The sequence below is a fragment of the Lygodium microphyllum genome, chromosome 8, assembly GCF_053477565.2.
Source record: "Lygodium microphyllum isolate KBCC chromosome 8, Lygodium_microphyllum_v1.1.10, whole genome shotgun sequence".
In the NCBI taxonomy this organism is placed as follows: Eukaryota; Viridiplantae; Streptophyta; class Polypodiopsida; order Schizaeales; family Lygodiaceae; genus Lygodium; species Lygodium microphyllum.
Genome location: NC_141142.1, coordinates 25,624,572 through 25,647,573, shown reverse-complemented (window position 1 = coordinate 25,647,573; position 23,002 = coordinate 25,624,572). Strand labels below are relative to the sequence as shown.

Genomic DNA, 23,002 nt, shown 5'->3' with positions numbered 1-23,002 from the left:
CAACTATAGTTTCAACATGGATCTGTCTTCACTCTTCAGAATGTAAGGCATGTACTGTAGCTCAACAAGAGCTTGATTAGTATTGGACAATTAGATGACGATGGATTTCATACCACCTTTGGTGATGAGAAATGGAAGATTTGCAAAGGATCGAGGGTTATTTCCAGAGGCTCAAAGAGTGATACTTTGTATCCTCTCCATGTATCTAGTGTGCATGACCATGTTGCCGTGACCGAGTAGCCAAGTGTTTCCCTATGGCATGGTTAGTTGGGACACATGAGTCAAACAAGAATGAAAGTACTTTCTCGTTTGGGTTACTTGCCTTGTCTTCGTTATGCTAATTTTGAGCACTGTGATCATTGTGTTTATGGTAAGCATGGGTAGATATCTCATAAAAAGTCTCTTTCGCTAAAATCTTTGCCTCTAGAGTTAGTACATTCTAATGTATGTCAGATGCCATGGTTAACTCTATGAGAAAAGAAATATTTTGTCAAATTTGTCATTGATGATGCTACTTGGAAGGTATGGGTTTACCCTATTCGTAGCAAGGATGAAGTGCTTGACAGGTTTCAAAAATTCTTGGCATTGGTTGAGAACCAAACTGATAAGGCACTTAAGTGTCTTCGCTCTGACAATGGTGGAGAGTATGTGTCCAAAGCCATTCAGGCATTTTATGACAGCAACAGGATAAAGAGGGAGCTCACTGCCCCTCATAATCCACCCCAAAATGGAGTTGCAAAGTGCATGAATCAGACCATACAGGATAAGGTCCGTACGATGCTGTCTCATGCTACATTACCCCATGGCTTTTGGGCAGAGGCTGTTATGATAGACCTTCATCTGATTAATAGGTCATTGAACAAGTCTTTGGGGGAAGAGTCCCTCAAGAAGAGTGGTCGGGCAAGCCACCTTCTTATGCTCGTTTGTGAGTGTTTGGTTGCGAGGCTTTTGTGCACATAATACAGAAAGAAGAACACAACAGATTGGAACCAAAGTCCTATAAATGCATATTCCTAAGATACGGTGACGAGACTGAGATGGGGTATAGACTTTGGGATCCCGAGAAAAGAAAGATAGTACGTAGCAATGACGTCATACTCCGTGAAGATCACATGCATAAGCAGCCCGAGAAGATTGAGGAAGTCAAGAGGATTGTTTTTAGGGAGGATGTACCTTTTAGACACCCATTTGTGCCCAGTGGACAGCAGTGTATACATGTTGTAAATACTCTTGAAAATGTAAGAAATGGTGCTAGAAATTACCAGCAAGCTATTGCCCATGATACACCATAGTTTTAGCCTGAAAACATGCAATTAGGACAGCTTGAATTGTCAGGACAGCATGCTGGAATTTCAGGACAACAACTTGTACATGTAGAATTGTAAGCTCGTATTTTAGGACAGCAACCTATACATGCATAATTATAGGCTCGTATTTTAGGACAACAACATGTAAATGCAGATTTGTAGCTCGAAAGCCAACAAATGTAGAACCTTCACTACATAGGTCAACCTGACCTTCAAAGTAGCTAAATAGATTTGTTCATGGTGCATAGTATGCTGCAGATTATGTCATGGTTACTAACTGTGGTGAGTCATCATGCTTCAAGGAAGCAATGATTAGACCAGACAGAAATAAGTGGTACAAGGCCATGCTATTGAAAATGGAATCAATTGATAAGAATGGTACTTGGAACTTGGTGCAGCTGCCTAAAGGGCAAAAAACTCTTCCATGCAAGTGGGTTTACAAGATGAAGGTCACTTCTCGTTCTTCGCCAAAGTACAAAGCACACTTAGTTACAAAGGGGTACAAGTAGGAACATGGAATTGATTTTGACTAGATCTCTCTCGTAGTCAAGATAACTACTCTAAGAACCATTTTGGGCTTGGTTGCACCTGAAGATATGGAGCTCATACAAATGGATGTAAAGACTGCATTCTTACATGGTGATCTGCATGAGGACATATATATGCGGCACCTTGAAGGTTTTTTTGCTAAAGGCAAAGAGACGGTGGTTTGTAAACTAAAACAGAGTTTGTATGGGATGAAATAGGCATCGAGGAAATGGTATTATAAGTTTGATACTTTCATACAATCTCAAGGCTTTCAGAGAAGTCAAGTTGATCACTACTTGTACACAAGAAGGCAGCAGATGGTAGCCTGATTATCTTGGTTCTATATGTTGATGACATGTTGATTGCTAGAAGGGATACTCATGGCCTTGGATTCATTGAAGCAAATCCTTCATGGTATCTTTGACATGAAGGATCTTAGTGATGCCAATCACATTCTTGGGATGCAAATACTCAGAGATAGATCAAAGGGGTAGTCTCTTCATCTTTGTACATACTTAGACTTAGTTGATTCTTTTCCTCTACCTTTGGTCACATTTCCTTTAGGAGGGAGGTTGTGGGATAAAGGGCAGTGCCCTTGTCCACCCATAAGGGGCCAGGTTGTACATAGTACATATACCTATCTAAAATCATTATTGATGTACACTCTTCAATACCACAAATCGTGTGTCTCTATCTCTTCTCTCTCTCAACCTGCATCTCTACATAGAAGCTCCATTACAACTAACTCAACATATCTCTCTTCCATTTACTTCCATGTTTAATAGTCCAATTCCCAAACATTTTAACTAAAAATGACATCCTATTGTCCAAGAAATTTGATAATGACCTCTAGATGCATGTTTTCAAATTCTAATTATGTTCTATTTTTTGGGCTTAACTATTTCAATACTTTCACTTTTGTGCATTCTATATATTCGTTTGTTTTTTTTTAAATTTATGTTCTATGATCTCTTTCTCTTCTCAACATTTCTCTTTCTTTGTATTCGTTCCCCTGTTGGAAGAAGTATGAGTATCAAGAAGTAAGAAATTTACCAAGATATTGATTTGAATAATAGGAGCACTCATTTTCTTTATATTTGTATTTGTTGGGTTCTCAAAACACTTTTTTATTCCTACATGCCTTTCTCTTTGTTTTCATTCTTCCTTATCATTGGTCTTGCTCTTTATGTATTTGTATGCTCTAATGGAAGAAGTAAGAAACTTATCAAGGTAATTGGAATACCAAGACCTAAATTTTTCATCGTGCTTCCATTTGCATTAGTTTGAGAAGTCGCCCATAAACATATCTTACAATGTTGTAGCTCTCTCTCTCTCTCTCTCTCTCTCTCTCTCTCTCTCTCTCTCTCTCTCTCTCTCTCTCTCTCTCTCTCTCTCTCTCTCTCTCTCTCTCTCTCTCTCTCTCTCTCTCTCTCTCTCTCTCTCTCTCTCTCTCTCTCTCTCTCTCTCTCTCTCTCTCTCTCTCTCTCTCTCTCTCTCTCTCTCTCTCTCTCTCTCTCTCTCTCAACATGAATGAAGCTCCAACAAAAAAGAACAATCATATCCATATAGTGAAAAATGAACCATCTTCCACTTGGAGAGGAAAGAACCATAAGGTTCTTACCATTCAAGTTAAAGCCAAAAAGTTTAAAGATGAAGGTAAGAAGCACATTGATTTGTGGATAAATGGAGGGCTATATCCAACAGATCCATCAATCGGTCAACCACCCAAATTCTGGACACTTCACGATACAATTAGATTTATGACAGGTGGAAAGAATGGGTTGATAAGATACTATAAACATTTTTAGTCTCAACATGAAAGTGAGGCTATGAGGCAAATGCTTTATCAAAACCATTTTTCTTGGGAGGCATATCATGGACAACAAGCAAACCAACTAGCTAAGGTAGACATAGAGTTGCAAAAGGATCAAGTGGCTAAATCAAAAGCCTCATTGACTTTTGTTGGTTTCAAGTTTAGACAAAGCAATTTTGAAAGCCTTGATGATTTATCACCAAAGAGTGGGGACTTTAAGCGAATAATAAAAAAGAATATAACAAGAGTTGACGTAAAAACTTTTCATTTTAGGATACGAATAGCACTCCAAAACAAAGAAGACATTATCAACTTACTTAAGGAGCTAGCTTCGAGATCTCAGTGTAAAGATATATTGAAAGAGATAAGCAAGGATTTTCAAAATATTGTTGAATTGTATCAAGTTTTTGAAGCATCTAACAATGCTTCAATTAGTAGAAAAGGATATGAAGCAATTAACAAAGAGAGGCAAAAGAAAAAATTGGCAATCATGATGCTTCTAGGTGACTAAAGCACATTAGGGATTCAATTCAAAGGCAAGGAAAAATGATATGCTTGCTTTTGAGTATATTTAATTCAACGAAGATTGGGTGGATCTTAGGAGGATGCAAGTTGCAATGGTACATATTTATAACATGATTCCAAGCATACGTAGATGAAATTTATCTTTATATTAAAATTAGATTAGGCATAAATATTAAAATTAGATGAGGTATAAATATTAAAATACTAGAAAATGGAATGTGTTAGTATTGCACTCATGAATAGACCTCTACAATATGCAATGGATTTTTCATCTCAATGAAAGTTCAAGCACCTAGTCCAAGAATGATTTATGGTGGATAGGTGTAACAAAAGTGCCCAATGAGTGCCATAAGACTCTAAAATGGCTTTTCTATAACACAGATATCCCAAGCATTATTGAACACGAGAGAAAGGAGGATTACTTGAGGTAGAAAGAATTGGGTTATTCAAAGTGGAATGGCATTTAAGTGCGAACTTGTAAGCCTTAAAATGCTTTTTTGGAATCTCAGGTGGAGCAACAATGGTACATCCATGCTTCTACTGTATGGATGGAATGATCTCCTTGGGTCATTCTAACACAAGAACGGCATGGGGTTTTATTCGCATTATTTAGCAAAGAATTCACTCAAGTAAGCTTTTCTATTGAGAATGACAATTTTGTAATATACGTATGATTTTATTTCATTACATTGCTTAGAGATTGATAAAAAAACCTTCTTCTTTTGCTGCATTTTACTTCCCCATCTTTCTCTTTCCCTTTAAGCAAGAATACACTCCTTTTGTTGTGCATGAGATATATTTGTCTCCTATAACCTTTTAATGAGGGTTTTTTAAAAGGATTAACTGCCAAAACATAAGTGGCACAATACATATTCACTTCTTGAACCTTTGCATCTTGGAGCATGGCCAAAAAATTTAACTATAGCACTCCATTAATTTCAAGAATTTGAAATTTTAACAATGCCTTGCTAGGCATCTCATCACATGTATAATATTTTTCTATCTTCTTCCAATCAATTCACCATTAGTCTTAATTCAAAGTTTTATATCAATGGTTGCAAATAGAATTTCAAGGGCTTCTCTCACACCTACCAATCTCCATTTCTCATTTCTTGATGAATACTTTAGATCCTTATCATCCAAATGGATAGATATAATAAAGTGATTGTTGCTCTCTAAGAGTCCAAAGGTGCCCATGCACCCTTAGTCTTCTTCCATATTTGTATTAGAAAGCTACATATAGGGTTTGTCTTGAAATGTTATATGATAACATAATGAGTTCCTTTGAGCATTTATAGAGAAACAAATCACCCTTGTTTACTTTCTCCATTGACTTTCAATCTAGTCTAAATATTTGAACTAGTGTAGTGGATGATATTTTCCTAACTAACCACATCATTTGTGTTATTTGCAAATTTGTTCCTTGAAAGATTGATTTAAAAATGTAAATTAGGATAAACCAAAATAAATTGCCTTCCTTGACACTTTTCAAATCTTTGTAGAAATGTCTTCAATGACCTTTAACTTGAAGCCCTATATGGTTCCATCAAATTTGGGAGTGTCCCAATTTGATAGTGAATTGAGACCAAGTGAAGGAAGCTCTTCCAACCTTCCAAATGCATGTGCATTTGCTAGAACAACATGAGTCGCAAAGTTGAAATATAAACTATTTTTTATGAATAATGATGAAGGATAGTCAAGAGATAAATAAGGTTTCCAACTTCAGCATGCATGATGCTAAATATACTTGTGACTCTAGTTGGCTGTCATTCCACATTTGTTACACATCTCCACAAAGTTCTCAATTTTATCCTACAAGCTCAATGGAACAATAAAAACTAAAATAAAAATACTCTTTCACCCTTCTTCATCAATAATGGATAAGTCAAATAGCAATCTTCTATTACCTTGAAGAATTAGAGACATGACACAACATGCACAGGTCAATGGAGTTTAAATTTGAAGTGTGTATGACACATTAACTTGACTTGTCCTCATTTTAAAAATTCTAAAACTCAACCCAACACCCTCATTTGGGGGTACACTATGGAGTCTCATTGATGATGTGGCACAAATGCATTTATCATGTTAAGGCTCTCTCTCTCCTCCTCGTTCTAGTTTGGTAGCAAGACCATGATAGATCAAGTTATGCATGGTGCATTAACTTAAAGTCAATGGGTGCATTTCTAGGTCAATTGAGATGTGTGAGTTGAATATATAGGGGTATTCTCATGGGTAACATAATCAACACATGATGCTTTCTTTAAAATCTCTATCTTAGCCTATGTGTATGGATTTCAATGCGATCCAAGTTTACATTAATCACTAAATGTAGAATCGATTTGAGATTAAGGACTTTATTTTGTTTAATTTGCAAATATTTAGTATCGGCTTCATTGAGTTGTTCATTACCACCAACTTTCACTTTATACTATTACTTTTTGAGGGCCTTTTGAGGATTGGTAAATTATCATGAAGTGGTGGTGATAGTCACAAGAAGCTTCATTATTGTCAAATTATGTGGTGGTGTGAACAGTGTTACTTCAAGAAAACTTCCTTATCCATCCGTGCTCTTTTGGTACTATCATGCCTTAACACACACACCAAAATCACAAAGGCATACATAAGTGGTGGTACATATTTTTCTTTAGAAGAGCCTCACTTAGGAGATCATCATACAAAAAATGTTAGATTTATAAGAACGAAGAGGTAGTAAAGTTTTGAGTGAGCAATTTTTTTTGCATCTACCTAGGTGCTAGAGAGTCCAAAATTTATATAAAATGATTGTACATTTACACAATTATAGTTTGCAAATGTCAACAAATAGGCACATTTCTAATATTTTGTAATGTTTGGCATGAACACAATTTCCATCATGATTTTCCTATTTTATACAAGGACCGTCTTATTTATAGCCTTAATTATCACTTACTTGACTTCTTGCCTACATGATCGTTATTTCAAAGGCTCATGAGTGTAAACGAATTAATGTCTTTAAGCAATGATAAGTATCGTAACTTACTTGACTTTTGACCTACATATGGATATTTAAAAGGCTCATTAGTGTAATCGATTTGATGTCTTTAAGCACAAATAAGTATGAATAGCAAGCAACCCCTCTAAAAGAAGTCTTGACGATAGAAGTATATATGTATTGACCAAAACATCAACCAATCAAGTAGAAGTGTCATCTTTAATTGAAGTTATTTGTTATTTGAAAAAACTCACACTATGACGAAAGGTGTCGTGCAAGTCAATGCATGACTTCTTATTTATTTTAAATGTGTATATTTGTACATCTCTATTCGTATTGCCAATATGCATCCAAAATTATGCTTTAGCATAAATAACATTGATAAACTCGAATGTGTACCCATGTATTCATATAGGAAAACGTGTACTCTTGCACATGTGTTTGTTTACATACATATTGACATACAATACACCACACATGCATCGATGTAGGACACACAAATTTTCATCACCAATACAAATGTACAAACATGTGCACACACATGTATAGCATAATAACCAAAAAGTACAATTCAATGTGCACATTTGGGTATTGTTTTTGAGCTATGATGATTAAAAAATATACAATTACATTTGAGGATTAAAGGATGATAGTTTTATCAAAAGGTTTGGCTAAGATTTCATTCAATATGCATATATTTGTATCATTAAGACCCCTTTACAAGTTCCCTACTACTTATTTATGGGTGCTCAAATTTCTTTACACTCATCACCTATTAAACCTAGCAATGTGAGTCAAAAGTTTCATGGGTACATTAAATGATTGAGAGTTATATGCAAACCGAGAGAGAAAAGAAAATATGGAAGTAACTGATAGGATTGTATCTTGGTTCGTATGTAAGCAAAAGTAAAAGCATACAATTTTCTCTTTGTGTGTGTGTGTGTGTGTGTGTGTGTGTGTGTGTGTGGAGAGAGAGAGAGAGAGAAAGGGAGGAAGAGAGTTTTGAAGGTTATAATTATCAAATAGCACCACTACCTTACACTCAAACTAGTCTTGAATAGTGGTTGCTACTCTTCTTTTAGTGGCATTTTTTTAAAGTAAAAGCTTTTCTTTAGCATTCTCATGTTGACTTGCAAAGGTACACATACTCGTCGTTTCAAAGCACTTCATGACACACACTAGCCAATTGAGGTGTCAACCTTGAACTAAGCATTCAATCGATCTACTACATGTATAAGAAGTAGCAAAGCCTTTTCATTTTTTTATTGCTCCTCACAAGAATGTGAGCTTTGGTATTCTCATAAAACAAAGCAAGCATCCATGGCACAACATTCGCGTTGATAGTATCTACTTTGAAAGGTTCGCACTTGGTTAGTATGTGTTTGGTATGGGAATGAAGCAAATGTTGGCTACATCTTAATATGCTCATGAATGTGCACACAAAAGTTGAGAATGAAGTGTACCTATAATTACATATTTCAATAACACTTCTTGTTCGATGTCTTGAATACAAACCATAACAATGTTGTGTACACTATGCTATGTTCACATTCAAGTAACCTAGTGAACTACTTCTCTTCTAAATTATCACTATAGGTGATCAAGTTGGTTCAAGTCTACTTTTTGATGCAAACAAACACATTGGAACAAACCTAAACACTACATACAATATATTTTTGCTATGTATTTTTTTATAGGAGTAGAAACCATTTAGATGTAGAAACTAATATAGATTGTTGAACTAACCTAAACACCCTTTATGTCACTCAATGTTGTTTGCATCAATACTCTATGAGTAAAAGTCAATTTATGTTCATACCATGATTTATGGATATGGTTAGCAACAAATACATCATAGTTTACTTTAGATATTTTGTTGTGACCATTTAAATGAGTGTCATACAAAACATGGTGGAGAGAGCATAATTCCCTCTCATTATAAAAGAAAAGGGCCATGCCCTCCCCTATTTACCAATAAGCACATCAATTCTAATGAACATGCTTCAACTCACAATATTGGTAGATGAATCACATAGTCGCTTCAATGTTTTACCATGATCTATGGATATGATTAGCAACAAATACATCATAGTTTATTGCTTCAAATATTTGTTGTGACCATTTGAATGAGTGAGATACAAAACATGGTGGAGAGAGCATAATTCCCTCCCATTCTAAAAGAAGACAAGGGCCATGTCCCCCCCTATTTACCCATAAGTATGTCAATTCTAATGAACATGCTTCAACTTGCAGTATTGGTAAATGAGTCGCATAGTTGCTTCCATGTGTTTTTCTATAAACCTCAATCCTTCTTCCATCTTGGCCACAAGTGTAACTCCACACCACCCTCGAACTTATTTAAGTCCACCATATAGCACCATAACCATTTTATTGAGGTATTCCATTCAACTAAATCTCAAGATATCGAATCAAATGTATATCATTGATCTCCAATCCCATATTCCTCTTGCTCAATTCTAGCTAATTCTTAAGATATGCAAGTATGAGACAATGGCATACACCAAACTCATCACATTCAAAAAGATCGGTCTTAATGCACATCTCATCTATGTATGTGCAAGTATTGATAAATTCCCTATAGTCGAACAAAAGAAACCTTGCCTTTGAGCAAACAATGAGAATGTTCATCAAGGATACCCTCCTTGAGAGCCTTCTCCAAGCATTGGTTAATAAGAGACTCACTCTACAAAGGGTGAAAGGAAGCCTAATTTGTAGTCTTTCAAGTTGATTACCATGGTAAGGCTCCTATCATGGATTCTATGTACTCTCAATCAATGGCATCATTATCAAAGCCCATGAATATTTCAAAAATGGTGGAAGAGATGAGGTCACCTTCTAGTTGTGTGCATATGAATTCTCTACTTCTAGATGGAAAATGTTGTCAACAACACATATTCATATGGTTGTCTCACACTTTTGTCCATTCATGATCTCGCCCTTGATGCCACATCACAATCATGCACTACATCGTTAACTCTTTGGTTGGCTTTCCTTTAGCATGCTTCTTCACTCACTAATGTGCAAACTCATATTGCACAAATACTCCTAATTGTTAGTCCAAATGGTCGATGCACTGCTGATGCACACTTTTATTGTATATCATTGATGTTGATGCCCAAATATTGATAGACTCCTCACTCCTCATTTTATGCTTTTAGCTTGGCCTACTTTGATTGCATTGGCCTTCTTTGATTATCTTATTGTTGTTGTTGCAATATAGTTCTTTGATAGTTAGGCAACCATCATGGTTTTAATAAGCACACTTGCTTTTACAAATCAATGCTATGCTGACCAAGTAAACATAGGATGCATTTAACATTATTATTGATAAGGGTAAAAAACATTTCAAATTATGTTACAGTTGCTTCACTATAATATCCTTCTTGTTGGTGTTAAAAAAATTATCAACACATCAAGAGTATGATTTAAAACTTTACAAGGCTTAACAAGAAACATAAGTACATGTAGATAGGCATTATCCAAGTCCCAAAAAAAAAAAAAAAAAAAAAAAAAAAAAACCACCCTCTTTTCTACCCCACATTTTGTAACTTAAATTTCATATAAAACATAAGGACATGTAGACAAGAATCTTATAAGCCAACTCATCTTACATGCATGCACATGTATACACCCACTCGCACACACTCTCAATGTCACAACCAAGCCTTTGTCAATTACTCGAGCACATCTCTATGTGAGCATTCCAATAAAGAATGCCCTATATTTGCACGCTCTCTCAATGTCACAACTATGTCTTTGTCAATTACTCAAGTACAGCTATACATGAACACTTCAATAAAGAATGCCCAATTTGCATGGATATCTTTTCTTAAATACAAAAGTAGGATTAAATTATTCCAATGTCACATATTCAACCCATTGCGTGCAATTGATTTGAGTTGTAAAATTTATTTATCAAAGGATCTACATCATTTATATTTGTAAGTTTGAGATTGTTTTTCATAAAAATATATAATATGCACACGTACACGTACACGTATCGTTTGCCTAGATTGAAAGGTCACTATCCATCCTTATAGATTGGGATTTGAACTAATGGCTTTTAACCTCGTGGGCATTGATGGGAATGTATGACTGCTCTAAAGTGATCATATACCGATTTCATGTTTTATGAAAGAGGATCATCAAGTCCTATAATGAATGCTTAGTTTAGCCATGCATATGAAGAAATTAGCCTCTTTAGAAAATATGCAACACCAATAAACCCATCACCATTCTATTCGTTCGATCTTGTGGACACATACCGGGAATGTATAAATATGCTCTAAAGTGATATCACCACCTACTTGATGTTTTATGGTATTGTTGACTTCTTTGAAACCTATTCAACATGAATAAAAGCATGAAGCTTACACTCGATCCATGCAAGTGTAGCTTACATGCATGCTACGCAATTCATTTTTTTGTGAAACCACCATTCTTGTCTTTGCCTAATAATGCAAACATAGACATAACCATATACATTTTTCTTTTCTTGGTTATTTTTTATTGCATCATAACCACCAAAAATTTAAAAAACGTTTAGAAACGAAATGTCAAAAACATCTTTCGTAAGTTTCTTTCAAGAGGGTAAAATAAGAAACTCGAGTATTTTTATATAGGAATTTTTAATAGTTTTGATTAGGAAAAGAGTTTCTAAACCTCTTAAAACTCTCTTAAACAAAGAACTGACAATTGAGCTTAACTGATAATAAAGTCAATTAAGAATAATATGTTACATATACATATACATTATCCATTATTGACTTATCACTTATGTCAAAGTTATCTTTGGACAAGCTATACTACGGTTTAAAACTCAAACATGATTCATACATATCATAAAAAGAAAATTAAAATTAACATGTAAATAGCCTATCTACGATATGGACTGAGTCACATTTCAAAACAAGCTGACAAATATCAAAATTGAGAATGAATCATAATATATCATAATTAGCTCATAAATAAGACTAAAGTCATATAATAATCAACTCTCAAGACAAGAATAGATACTAGATTGACAAAGTCTAATAACTAAACAAAATCACAAAAAAATCATTCTCTCGTCTAAACCATGTTTTGAGTTCCAACACCCCAAAAATTAAAAAACCCACGTCTTTAACTCTCAGAAACGTTTCGTACTTCAAGAAACCTTTCGTAAGTTTCCAATTCAAAGAAATGTGTTTCTTAGCTGCTATGGATTGCATGATCCAATTCCAGATGTACACTGCGTCCTTTCACTTGCAAACGGCAAAACCACGAAATGGCTTGCCCATGGCAAGTTTGTTGATAAACATGTTAACCTCATAGAAGAATCACATGTTGTATACCTTCTAACCTATGAATAACTCGATAAAAGTTCAAGAATTTACAATTTCATTCCATTCATGAGACACCAAACCTGCATTTACAAAATTTTGCAGCACTATAGCCAAATATGATCGAGTCCTTGGACTTATTTGACCAACTCTATCTCGCTGGAGTGAAGTCAGTGCTGAATAGAATAGCAGGGCTTGAGAGAGGAAATTGTCTTTTGACGCTGTATACTTCAGTATGGCATCCCCACTTTTATCTTGGCCTTCATATTTGAAACCCACAATTGGCCTTCCCTCAACATGGATGTGTGCTACACTGGAAGATGCGAAGAAAGATCATTAGCAGAAATATAAGAAAAATCAGAACTTACATAGCCATTATATGATGAAATAAATATTTCCACATGTTAAAGACACCTCCAAAGCTGTTTTTGTGATGAAGTTTGAGCAAACTATATGAAATTCTCAAATTCAGAACCTGATGAGCCATGCATAGTTAAGTGAAACTACTGCAGGGATTTGAAAATTGCAGAGGTTACAGCCACCAAGGCCAACAAGTTCCCACAAGTAATACTTCATGCTCAGAATTTTTACTGAAGAATTGTCCATGGCAAGCTTTGATCCAGGGAGACCAAGAAAATAGCATTCAGAAATTGAGAGGGCATTCTAAAAAGGTTCTAAGTTTAAAGTACAGTAACAAAATATACAATAAAGATTTTAAGTAAAGGATCAAACCATGTTTAATATAGGGATTTGTCGCCCAATTCAATTCAAAAGATCAACTCTCTGTTAGGATTGATTAACTTTGAAGTTCCAAGTAAGGACCAGTAGTCCCTACGACTGAGACCAAAAGCACCAGACCTGAACCAAATGCCCTGAGACTCCACAGAGGCACGTGAAGATGAACCTGCCCGATACCACATCTTGTTAGAAAAACCTGATCTGACAAAATATGTCGCTGTTGATCACTCCAAAAAGCCTCTAAAACAGCTTTGATCAGCTCCACCCTGCAGCCAAATACCTTCATCCAGCAGCCAGATGCCTTTGCCCAACTGGAATCACCTCCGCCTGCTCCTGGGCAACTCCCCCCAGGCTGGTTTCCAGCTTCGTTGAGCCCTGGACGACTCTGCTGAGGCTGGTTTCAGCATTGCCAAGCCCTGGAAGCTTTGCCAACAGCCACAACTGCATGATCTGCAGTGTGAACTCCACAATCAGCTCTTGCAGACCTCTTGGACAGCCAAGACAGGGGTTATGTTGCATGTTTGCTCTTCATTGTAGCCATCATTGTTTTTTCAAGATATCAGGGGGCAGGTTCTGAGGTTCTTTGATTAGTAGGAGTGTATGCAATAAGACCTGGGATCACCTTCAACTCTAGGAATACCTGTAGCGTCTCTCAAAGGCCCATGAAGGGTCACAATAGGTGACTCCAATCCTTGCAATCTTCAGCTCAAATGATCTCGCCACATTCTGTGACAGATAGCCTAGAGCACCAAGCTTGCATGCTTTGGCAGCTTCTTTGCTCAAGCAAGATGTGTGGTCTTGGCTCCACCCTTATCAGCCAAGCTTTACGTATTGTTCTCTTCAGCCTCCTGATGCTTGGGCTAGATTGGACAGGATGTATGTTTGCCAAAGTGATTCTTTCCTTCCTGCAATGCTAAACATGTGGGTAGAGCCACAGCATATCCTTTCAAATCACTGCCCTTTGGAACTAGAAATGCTTCATCAGCCAATGGAGGTATTCAAGGCCCTGCTTGGCCATATACACTTGTAATTTAGAGCCCTTTATGCTGCATGATAAGTTCTCAGAGTTTATGCAGCAGCTTATTGATTTGTTTGACAAACTAGTGCTCTCTAATGGTATAACACGGTTAATTTTCCAAAAGAATGTATGCACATTGTCCTTGAGAGTATGGGGTACAACACGATTTTGTTTTAGACCTGAATTGCAACACTTACAATCTTTGTTGAAACATTCTTCGACCTTGCAGCAACCAAGGGATACTTCTGATGACTTGGACAATTATATTGCATGGTTGACATGCAAAGTTCAACATCTTCAAAATTGAGCAATACACAAAATGCAAATATTGGCCCAATAATACTTTGGGGAACAAGTGCGAGAGAAGACCGTCCGGGGGCCTTGGGCACCTGAATGGGGTCAAGGGGAGCCTAGGAAGTGAGTGAGTGCAAAAATAGTATAACTCACCTTAAGGAGATGGCTGGCGGGAGACACACAAGGAGTGAGTAGTCGAGCCAGCACTTCCTAGATGTGGTTGGGAGGAGAAAGAGAGAACAGTCTCTCATGCTTTAATGATGGATAACAGAGGGGGCGCTTCGCAAAAATTCCCCGCATCTATCATTGTATCATTGTCGGGCACCTTATACTGGTATCAGAGCATATGGGCTACGTTTTCTTGGAAAGAGTCGAAAGGGCTTTCATCCTCCTCTGCAGCCGAAGCATGAGCGGGTCACGTCAATCGTCGTCACCCTTCCGGACTGGAGCCTAAATCCAGTGTCTTAGACGCTTCCGTGCTGACCTGGACAGTTGCAGACTGGCGACACGACAGCTGCACATTGGCATCACCTGAGAGATTCGAACTCTCACGGGCAGATTGGCAGGATTCAAATCTGAGCGGGCGTCGCCAATAGGGACGGTGCAAGACGTGTCGGGCGAAATCCCACCTCAAAGTGACAATAGTAGTCATAGTTAGTTCATACGTGACCTAACCGAGGGGGGGGGGGGGGGGGGGGGGGGGGGGGTAATCCCATCCTCATTTTGCGTTTCTGCCCGACAAGCCTTATTCCCACGCGACCAGCACAGTTTGGAGGAAAGTCGAACTGTTCCTCACGTCTTTTGCTATCACTAAATTGTAAAGGCCATCGACATCTGCCCTATCACTGTAATCAGGGAAGTATCTCATCTTGTACGTAAATTTCTTATATTTGCTTTCTAATTCCGGTGTATTAATGGAGGACAAAGAGAAAGAGGGAGTAACCGAAGGCTCTAGTTCCAGGGACCATCCTATGGTGGATCCCCATGAAACGGAAATTCAAGAAGAACAATGGGAAGAATTTTTTGCTACACGAGAACAATTTGATGATCTAACTGCTTGTGTGTAAGCACAGGGGGTTCAAATGGAGTTGCTAATTCAAGCACTCACAAAAATAAAATCTCAATTAGCCTTATTACTAGAAAGGGATAAAAATAAGGTAGAAATCTCAAACATTCCATCTTCATCGAAACATCTAGATGCGACTATACAAGACCCTAGGGAACCCCACCAAAAGCTGAGGGATAACCCAGTGTCAAAAGATATGAAACCCCCTCAGTTTCATGGGGAGGAAAGGATAGAAATAAAGATACTATCTTTAATTTTCTCCAAAAATGGAAAGATTTGCACAAATTAAAGAATAGTCCACCACATCTTTAGGCGCTGGAGGCCAGTTTAACCTTAGGGCCAAAGGCATATAAATGGTGGGGAACTTTAAAGGAGGCAAATAAAATACCTGAAACTTGGGCTCAATTTGAATCGGTCTTTCTAAAAGAATTCCTTCCTAAAAATGAAATGGAAAGAAATTAGGAAGATTGGGATTATGTCAGACAAAAGGAAAGACCTTTGCTGACATATCTTGAGGAGTATCATGAGATAATCCTCAAATTGGAAGGAATAGATGAATTCCAAAAGACGAGAATTTATAAGGGGACTAGATAAGGCATGTAAAAAGGAAGTAAAAAGGAGTTCACCCAAGGAGTTCACCCAAGACGCTTGAAGAGGCAATTAAATTTTCATTAATCAATGAAGATAATACGCGTCCAGGTGCACTCACTAGTCTCACTGATACGGAGCCTAAGTCTAAGGAATTTGAAACCTCAAAATTTGTAGGCAAATTTAAAAGAAAAATATCATTCCTTAAGGGCAAGAAACAAATTTTGAAAACAAACAATACGTAAGGCCAAAGTTAAGCCAAGATGACTTTGATAAGGCTAAAAAAGAAAGGCTGTGTTTCAATTGCCTATCCCCTAACCATACTGCCTGGAATTGCCCTCAAAGGAAAAAGGGGAAAGATAAAGGAAAGGATAAGGACAAGGGCAAGGGAAAAGACAAGCAAATCCATGTAGTGCAGACCCTGGAATTAAAGGGGCATGAAAAGTATAAATCTTTAGAGGTCTTGCACAAGGATGTACAACACATGTGTTGTATGTCAACTTCTATATGGCAGTCTACTTTCGGGCCACATGATTTAGTTAGAGTGCATGGATTGATAGCTGGAAAGAGGGTTAGAGTCATGATTGATGACTCTGCCACCCACAACTTCATAAATTATGCACTTGTCAAAAAATGAAAACTTCCTCAACAAAAGAGTGGGCATCAATATGTTGTTCGTATGATGCAAGGTCAGGATAATAAAATATGGGATACAATGGTATCCAATTTGAAAATTGAGATCCAAGGATATAAAGATAAACTTGATTTCCAAATTATGAATATGAAAAGAGCTGATATTGCTTTAGGGAGGGAGTGGCTATGGGGATTGGAGCCATCCTTAAAACGTAGTTATCATCATAATACACTGGAATTTGAAAGGGATGGGAAGACTTTTATGACTCAAGGTGAACATGAAGTATCTGATAACCCTTTGATGTGTTCCATTGAAGTTCAGAAGCTGATAAAGAAGAAAGCTTGTGAAGTATAAAGCAACAATTTTCTTATGTTTGTGAGTTGAATGTAAGTAATGAATTAAGTGGTTTATTAGATGAATTTAAATATGTGTTTTCTTCTGATTTACCAAGTGGCCTTCCACCAAATAGGGGTGATGTAAATTACCCAATTAACATAGATAGGGATACACACCCTATTTCTAAACCACCTTATAAGTTAAGTTAAACACAGCACCAAGAAGTCAAAAAACAAATTAAGGATTACCTTGATAAAGGGTTTATTCAACCCAGCAATTCACCTTGGGCTTCGTCAATTTTATTGGTAAAGAAAAAAGATGATTCTATGAGACTTGTGTTGATTATAGAGCACTTAATAAAACAACGATGAAGAATAAATTTCCTGTGCCCAGAATGGAAGATCTTTTTGATCAATTACAAGGGGCAAAATTCTTCACAAAGATTGACTTAAGATCAAGCTATCACCAAGTAAGAATTAAGGCACAGGATGTTCCTAAGACAGTATTTCGTACTAGATATGGGCATTATGATTTTTTGGTGATGCCTTTTGGCCTCACTAACGTACTAGCTACTTTTATGGAGCTGATGAGTAGTGTGTTACGGCCCTATCTAGAACACTTTGTAGTAGTCTTCTTGGATGATATCTTGATCTTTAGTAAATCAAGAGAAGAACATTTGAAACATTTACGGTTAATATTTCAATTATTAAAAACCCATTCCCTTTATGAGAAGAAAACTAAATGTGAATTTTTCGCACAAGAGGTCAAATATTTGGGGCATATTATCTCGAAAGAGGGAATCAAGATGAATCCAAAAAAAGTAAGGGTGATTATTGAATGGCCGTCTCCAAGGAACCTGGAAAAGCTACAGATCTTCCTAGGTTTATCTGGATTTTATCGTAGATTCATTCGAGATTATGACAAAATAGCTATTCCAATGACTGACCAACTTAAAGGGAAAGGAAAGAGTTTTAATTGGGGAACAGACCAAAATGAAAGTTTTCAAAAACTTAAGATAGCTATTGCTACAGCTCCAGTACTATTAATTGTGGATTCCAATAAACCATTCATGGTTGAGACTGATGCCAATGATAGGGTAGTAGACACAGTCTTATTACAAGAAGGTCAACCAGTTGCTTTTGAAAGCAAGAAATTAGACCGTGCAAAATAGAATTATTATGTTTATGAGAGGGAGTTGTATGCAATAGTACATGCAATGAAGAAATGGAGGCACTATCTATATGGTGCCAAACTTTTAATCTTGTCGAATCATGAAAGCATTAAGTGGCTTAATGACCAACCGGATCTACAAGGGCGTAAAGCTAGATGGGCCGAACTCCTCCAAGAGTTCGACTACGAAATAAGGTATAGAAAGGGAAAGTACAATATAGTGGTTGATGCACTCAGCAGAATGCCCATCATAAATGAATTGAGTTTTACTCAGTTCACTTCCAATTTACTTGAAAAGGGAAATGTCAGGTTGATCCGGCATATTCCAACATATGGGAAGCAATAGAAAATGGGGATCCAAATGGAAAAGCCTCCATTGAGGAAGGAACATCTCAAGATGTTCAACAAGGAAATGGAGCATCAAGGGTTGATCAAATGAGGTTCAAGTGGAAGAATTTTACCATTGATAATGGTTATTTACTCTACAAGGGTAGGGTATGTGTCCCAAAAGATAAAGAAATAAGGTGTCAGATACTCTTTGAGTGCCATGATACCCCTAGTGCGGGACATCCAGGAGTTAATAAGACTTATAGTCTTATTAAAAGGCAGTTCTATTGGCCTGGAATGAATAAGGACGTCCTTGACTATGTGGTCAAATCTACTAAATGCCAGGTTAATAAAGCTGAAAGATTGAAAATGGGAGGACTTCTCCACCCATTAGAGATTCCTTCAGGAAAATGGGAGAGTATCTCCATGGACTTTATTGTCGCATTACCCAAGACACAAAGAGGGCATGACTCTGTGTGGGTAATTGTGGATAGGTTAACCAAAATGGCTAGGTTTATTCCAACTTCAACCGATGTTAAAACACTAGAATTGGCTAGATTGTTCATAGAGAACATATACCAATTGTATGGCCTTCCGGCAAATATAGTTTCTGATCGAGATAGAAAATTTGATAGTTAATTTTGGCGTGCTGTATTTAGGAAGTTGAATACTAAACTTAGCATGAGTACGGCGGAGCACCCGCAAATTGATGGGCAAACTGAAAGGGTTAACTAAATCCTTGAAGATATGCTCAGAGCATATATAAGTAAAAGCCAAACTAATTGGGAAGAGTATTTACCAATAGCAGAGTTTGCATATAATAGTGCCAAGCACTCTTCCACTAGATATAGTCCATTTATGCTAATGTATGGGTTTCAGCCCAGAGCTCCTCATGCAGTAGGATTGCATAAGGAAAAGGTTTAGACAACCAAGGATTTTTTTAAGGATATGAATAGTATGTTAAAAATTGCTCAAGAAAATATTAAGAACGCTCAAAATCGAGCTAGAGCTTATGCAGATCCTCACCGAAGAGACATCTCCTTTGAAGAAGGGGAATTGGTCTATCTTAAGGTGCATGAACAAACTAAAACCATGAAAACAGGATGATGTCCAAAGCTGTCACCCAGGTGTTGTGGTCCTTTCACAATACTTAAAAGGGTGGGAGAACATGCTTACAAGCTCCAACTACCTACTGGTAGTAAAACACATCTAATTTTTCATGTAAGTAAGCTAAGAAAGAAGCTGGGTGATACGGATAATCTAATCTTAAATGATAATATTGAGGAGCTATTAGATGACCAATCTAATCCACATAAACCAGAAAGAATTGTAAATGTTCGTAACAGATGAACAAGGAATACTATTTATCAAGAATATCTGGTCAAATGGAAAGATTGTTCGAAAGAAAGCTCAACATGGGAGCGAGTAAGTACTTTTAAGGAAAAGGTTTCCCAATTTACAGTTGGACCTTCCAAGATTCTTAAGGGGAAGGAAATATTACATTTATGGTGTAATACTTTGGGAAACAAGTGCGAGAGAAGACCGTTCGGAGGCCTTGGGCACCCGAATGGGGTCAAGGGGAGCCTAGGAAGTGAGTGAGTGCAAAAATAGTATAACTCACCTTAAGGAGACGGCTGGCGGGAGACACACAAGGAGTGAGTAGTCAAGCCAACACTTCCTAGACGTGGCTGGGAGGAGAAAGAGAGAACAGTCTCTCGTGCTTTGATGACGGATAACAGAGAGGACACTACATAGAAATTCCCCGCATCTATCATTGTATCATTGTCGGGCACCTTATACCTTGGGATGTGGTCGTGACCCGGAGTGTTGCTAGCTCCCAAGCTCGGGGGTGAGCCTGTTTGGCTCTATGGCTGGGAAGTGAGGCTGATGCCTAGCCCCTTTTATGCTGAGTTTGGCTTACATCATGTCCTTTTATGTTGAGTTTGTCTAGCATCATGTCTCATGTGCAAGTTGGATCCTAGGGGGACATTTCAGCATGTGTCAACATATCCACATGCAACACACTCCTCACCCACATGAATCCAACAAAGTCCACAACATAATGGCAAGGATAAAGATGGGACCAAGTGTGATGATGTTGAGCAAGGATGAGCATGCTGCATGAGGCAAATGTTGACACACGTGCCGCAAGGATTGACAAGCAAATGGTCAAATAGGTGATGACCTAATGACAATGCAAGGGGTTGTGCCATGTGAAGGCAAGGGGAGGTCACATCACACCATAGGAAAGAGGGTTGACATGGACTCCAACGTCATATTCAAGTTGCAAATCGAAGGGTTGACATAAGGGTTAAGCATGTTGATCAGCAAGGGCGATGTTGAGGGAGGTCAATGGGGAGAGCAAGGGAAACTTTGCAACAATCAATTGGTAACCATGTATCACATGATGATTGCTTTCACATGTGATGCGTTTAAGGCCATACCCTTCTTTCTTCTACAGCAACAACAGTAGCTACACTTCATAGCACCAAATCTTATCTACTCGAATACCATTGTCGGACATGGCATCTAAGAGATTAAAACAATAACCACAGTCAATGAAACTCGTTTATTTTCTTTTTGTGGTTGGTGAAAATTTGGGTTTAGGGACTTTGTGGAGTGGTTTTTTTTCTCTCTTTTTTTGGTAGGTGGGTGGCTTTTGTTTGTTTTTGGGAGAGAGAGAGAGAGAGAGAGAGAGAGAGTTGCATGATATAAAGCCAAGAATAACCACTTTGAAAGAATTAAACTATAAGTACAAAGGAATTGGGGCTTTCTGTACAAGCTAAATAACCATTAAATGCAAGTCAGATAATATTGATTTTTATAGCCTATTTATAAGCCATTGCTTCTCATTGTTGGGTATATCACTTCCACACCACACCTTCCCTCTACTAGGTGATCAGTTCATGCTCTTGTCAGAGTCATCTTCTCTCTCCTCTTTGCTTTACTCACATCTCTCTCATGCTCGCAATTTGATGCCCTCACTAAAATTGTTTAGCCATAAATGCAAGGGCTCTCATTGTATTCAGCCTTCTGTTTCAAATTAGTTTGTTCCTTTGCCTTCAATGTGTTCATTCTTCTCTCTATTTCTTGCTTCGACATTCTGCACTCAGAAGATATCGCTCTAGCACCAAGTGAACAGACAAAGAAAACACAACTCTCTTCATTGAAATACACAGTAGATGGTGCCTTTTGAATGTGATTGTGTAACTAACTATACTCTAGGGCTCCTCTCATATAATGCCACCCTCCACGTGTGTGTGTGTGTGTGTGTGTGTACGCGTGCGTGTGCACATGCTCACTCTCTCTCTCTCTCTCTCTCTCTCTCTCTCTCTCTCTCTCTCTCTCTCTCTCTCACACAACAAACTTGAATGAGTCTGGGTCCAAATAGATTGATGAGGACATCATCCACTTTAAGGGCGGGTGCAAGGACTCCCTCCCTAGTTGGGGCTTTATACATATGCCTCTCTATTAGGTTCAAAAGAACTGACATGGAGGTAGAGGTGTACTCAAGCAAGGCACCCTATGTGTGATCTCCATGATTTGGTGAACCCTTAACATGTGTGTGTCACAAGGGTGTAGTTCAAATATGTATCTTGGCATTGTACTTTCCTATTAAATAAAAACTAAGATTCCTCTTTAATACATTTTCTATCCCTTTTGTGAGTATTGTGCATGTTCATACACTTGCTATCAAAGCTTCCATCTGAGGGTATTATGCTTGGTATGAAAGCTTTTTCATGGAGATTCGTAACTTTTTGCAACATAGGTTAGATTGACAGACACCTTTGGGCTGAAGACACATAAGAGTAGGCCAACCCATACTCCCAAGAGAATGAAAGAGGACAGAATTGAAGAGCTAAAGAATGGAATCAAGCCAACCAAAGTGAGGACAACCAAGAAGACAAAGAAGAAGGAAAGTTTCAAAGAAGAAGTCTATAATAAACCAACCTACTAGACAGCAAATTATTACCATGGGGTCTCTATAGTCCTCCCAATACTAATGATCCATGTCATGCGGTCTAACATCTTGGCCCTTCAAATCTACAAAGAGAAGGGCTCTCTTTGATGAAGAGGTACGGCACGCAAGAACCAATGATTGCATCATCGATGCAGCCTCCATGGGAACAAGCATGATTAGGCTGAGAAGAGAGCATAAGGGAGGGAAGAAAGCAAGCTCTAGGAAATCTCTATTAGTAGTCACTATGGGAAGGGCTTTCATCCCAAAAGAAGTATTGGAATAAAATACCCTCACCTTCATGCGAGAGTGAAGGATGGAATTAAATCATCTAATCCTTCCTCTACCTCTTCTCCAACTCTTACACATGAATCCGCGTTCCTT

General features: G+C 37.7%; 1 protein-coding gene and 1 long non-coding RNA gene across 2 annotated transcripts in view; both read right to left on the bottom strand.

The window, feature by feature from the left end:
• Nucleotides 1-12,249: 12,249 nt before the first annotated feature.
• The window catches only part of LOC148032073 (F-box family protein), a 72,160-nt gene continuing 61,407 nt past the window's right edge, over nucleotides 12,250-23,002 (bottom strand). Inside the window, exon 5 of the mRNA XM_087682702.1 lies at nucleotides 12,250-12,802. Within this exon, the coding sequence (XP_087538828.1) occupies nucleotides 12,532-12,802 (271 nt within the window). The 3' untranslated portion in view covers nucleotides 12,250-12,531. The remainder of the gene's footprint in view (nucleotides 12,803-23,002) is intronic.
• LOC148032074 (uncharacterized) lies at nucleotides 12,809-15,197 on the bottom strand. Its single transcript, XR_015691566.1, has 2 exons — nucleotides 13,508-15,197; nucleotides 12,809-13,393 (listed from the first exon to the last, which is right to left on the bottom strand). It is a non-coding gene; the product is annotated as an uncharacterized LOC148032074 (long non-coding RNA).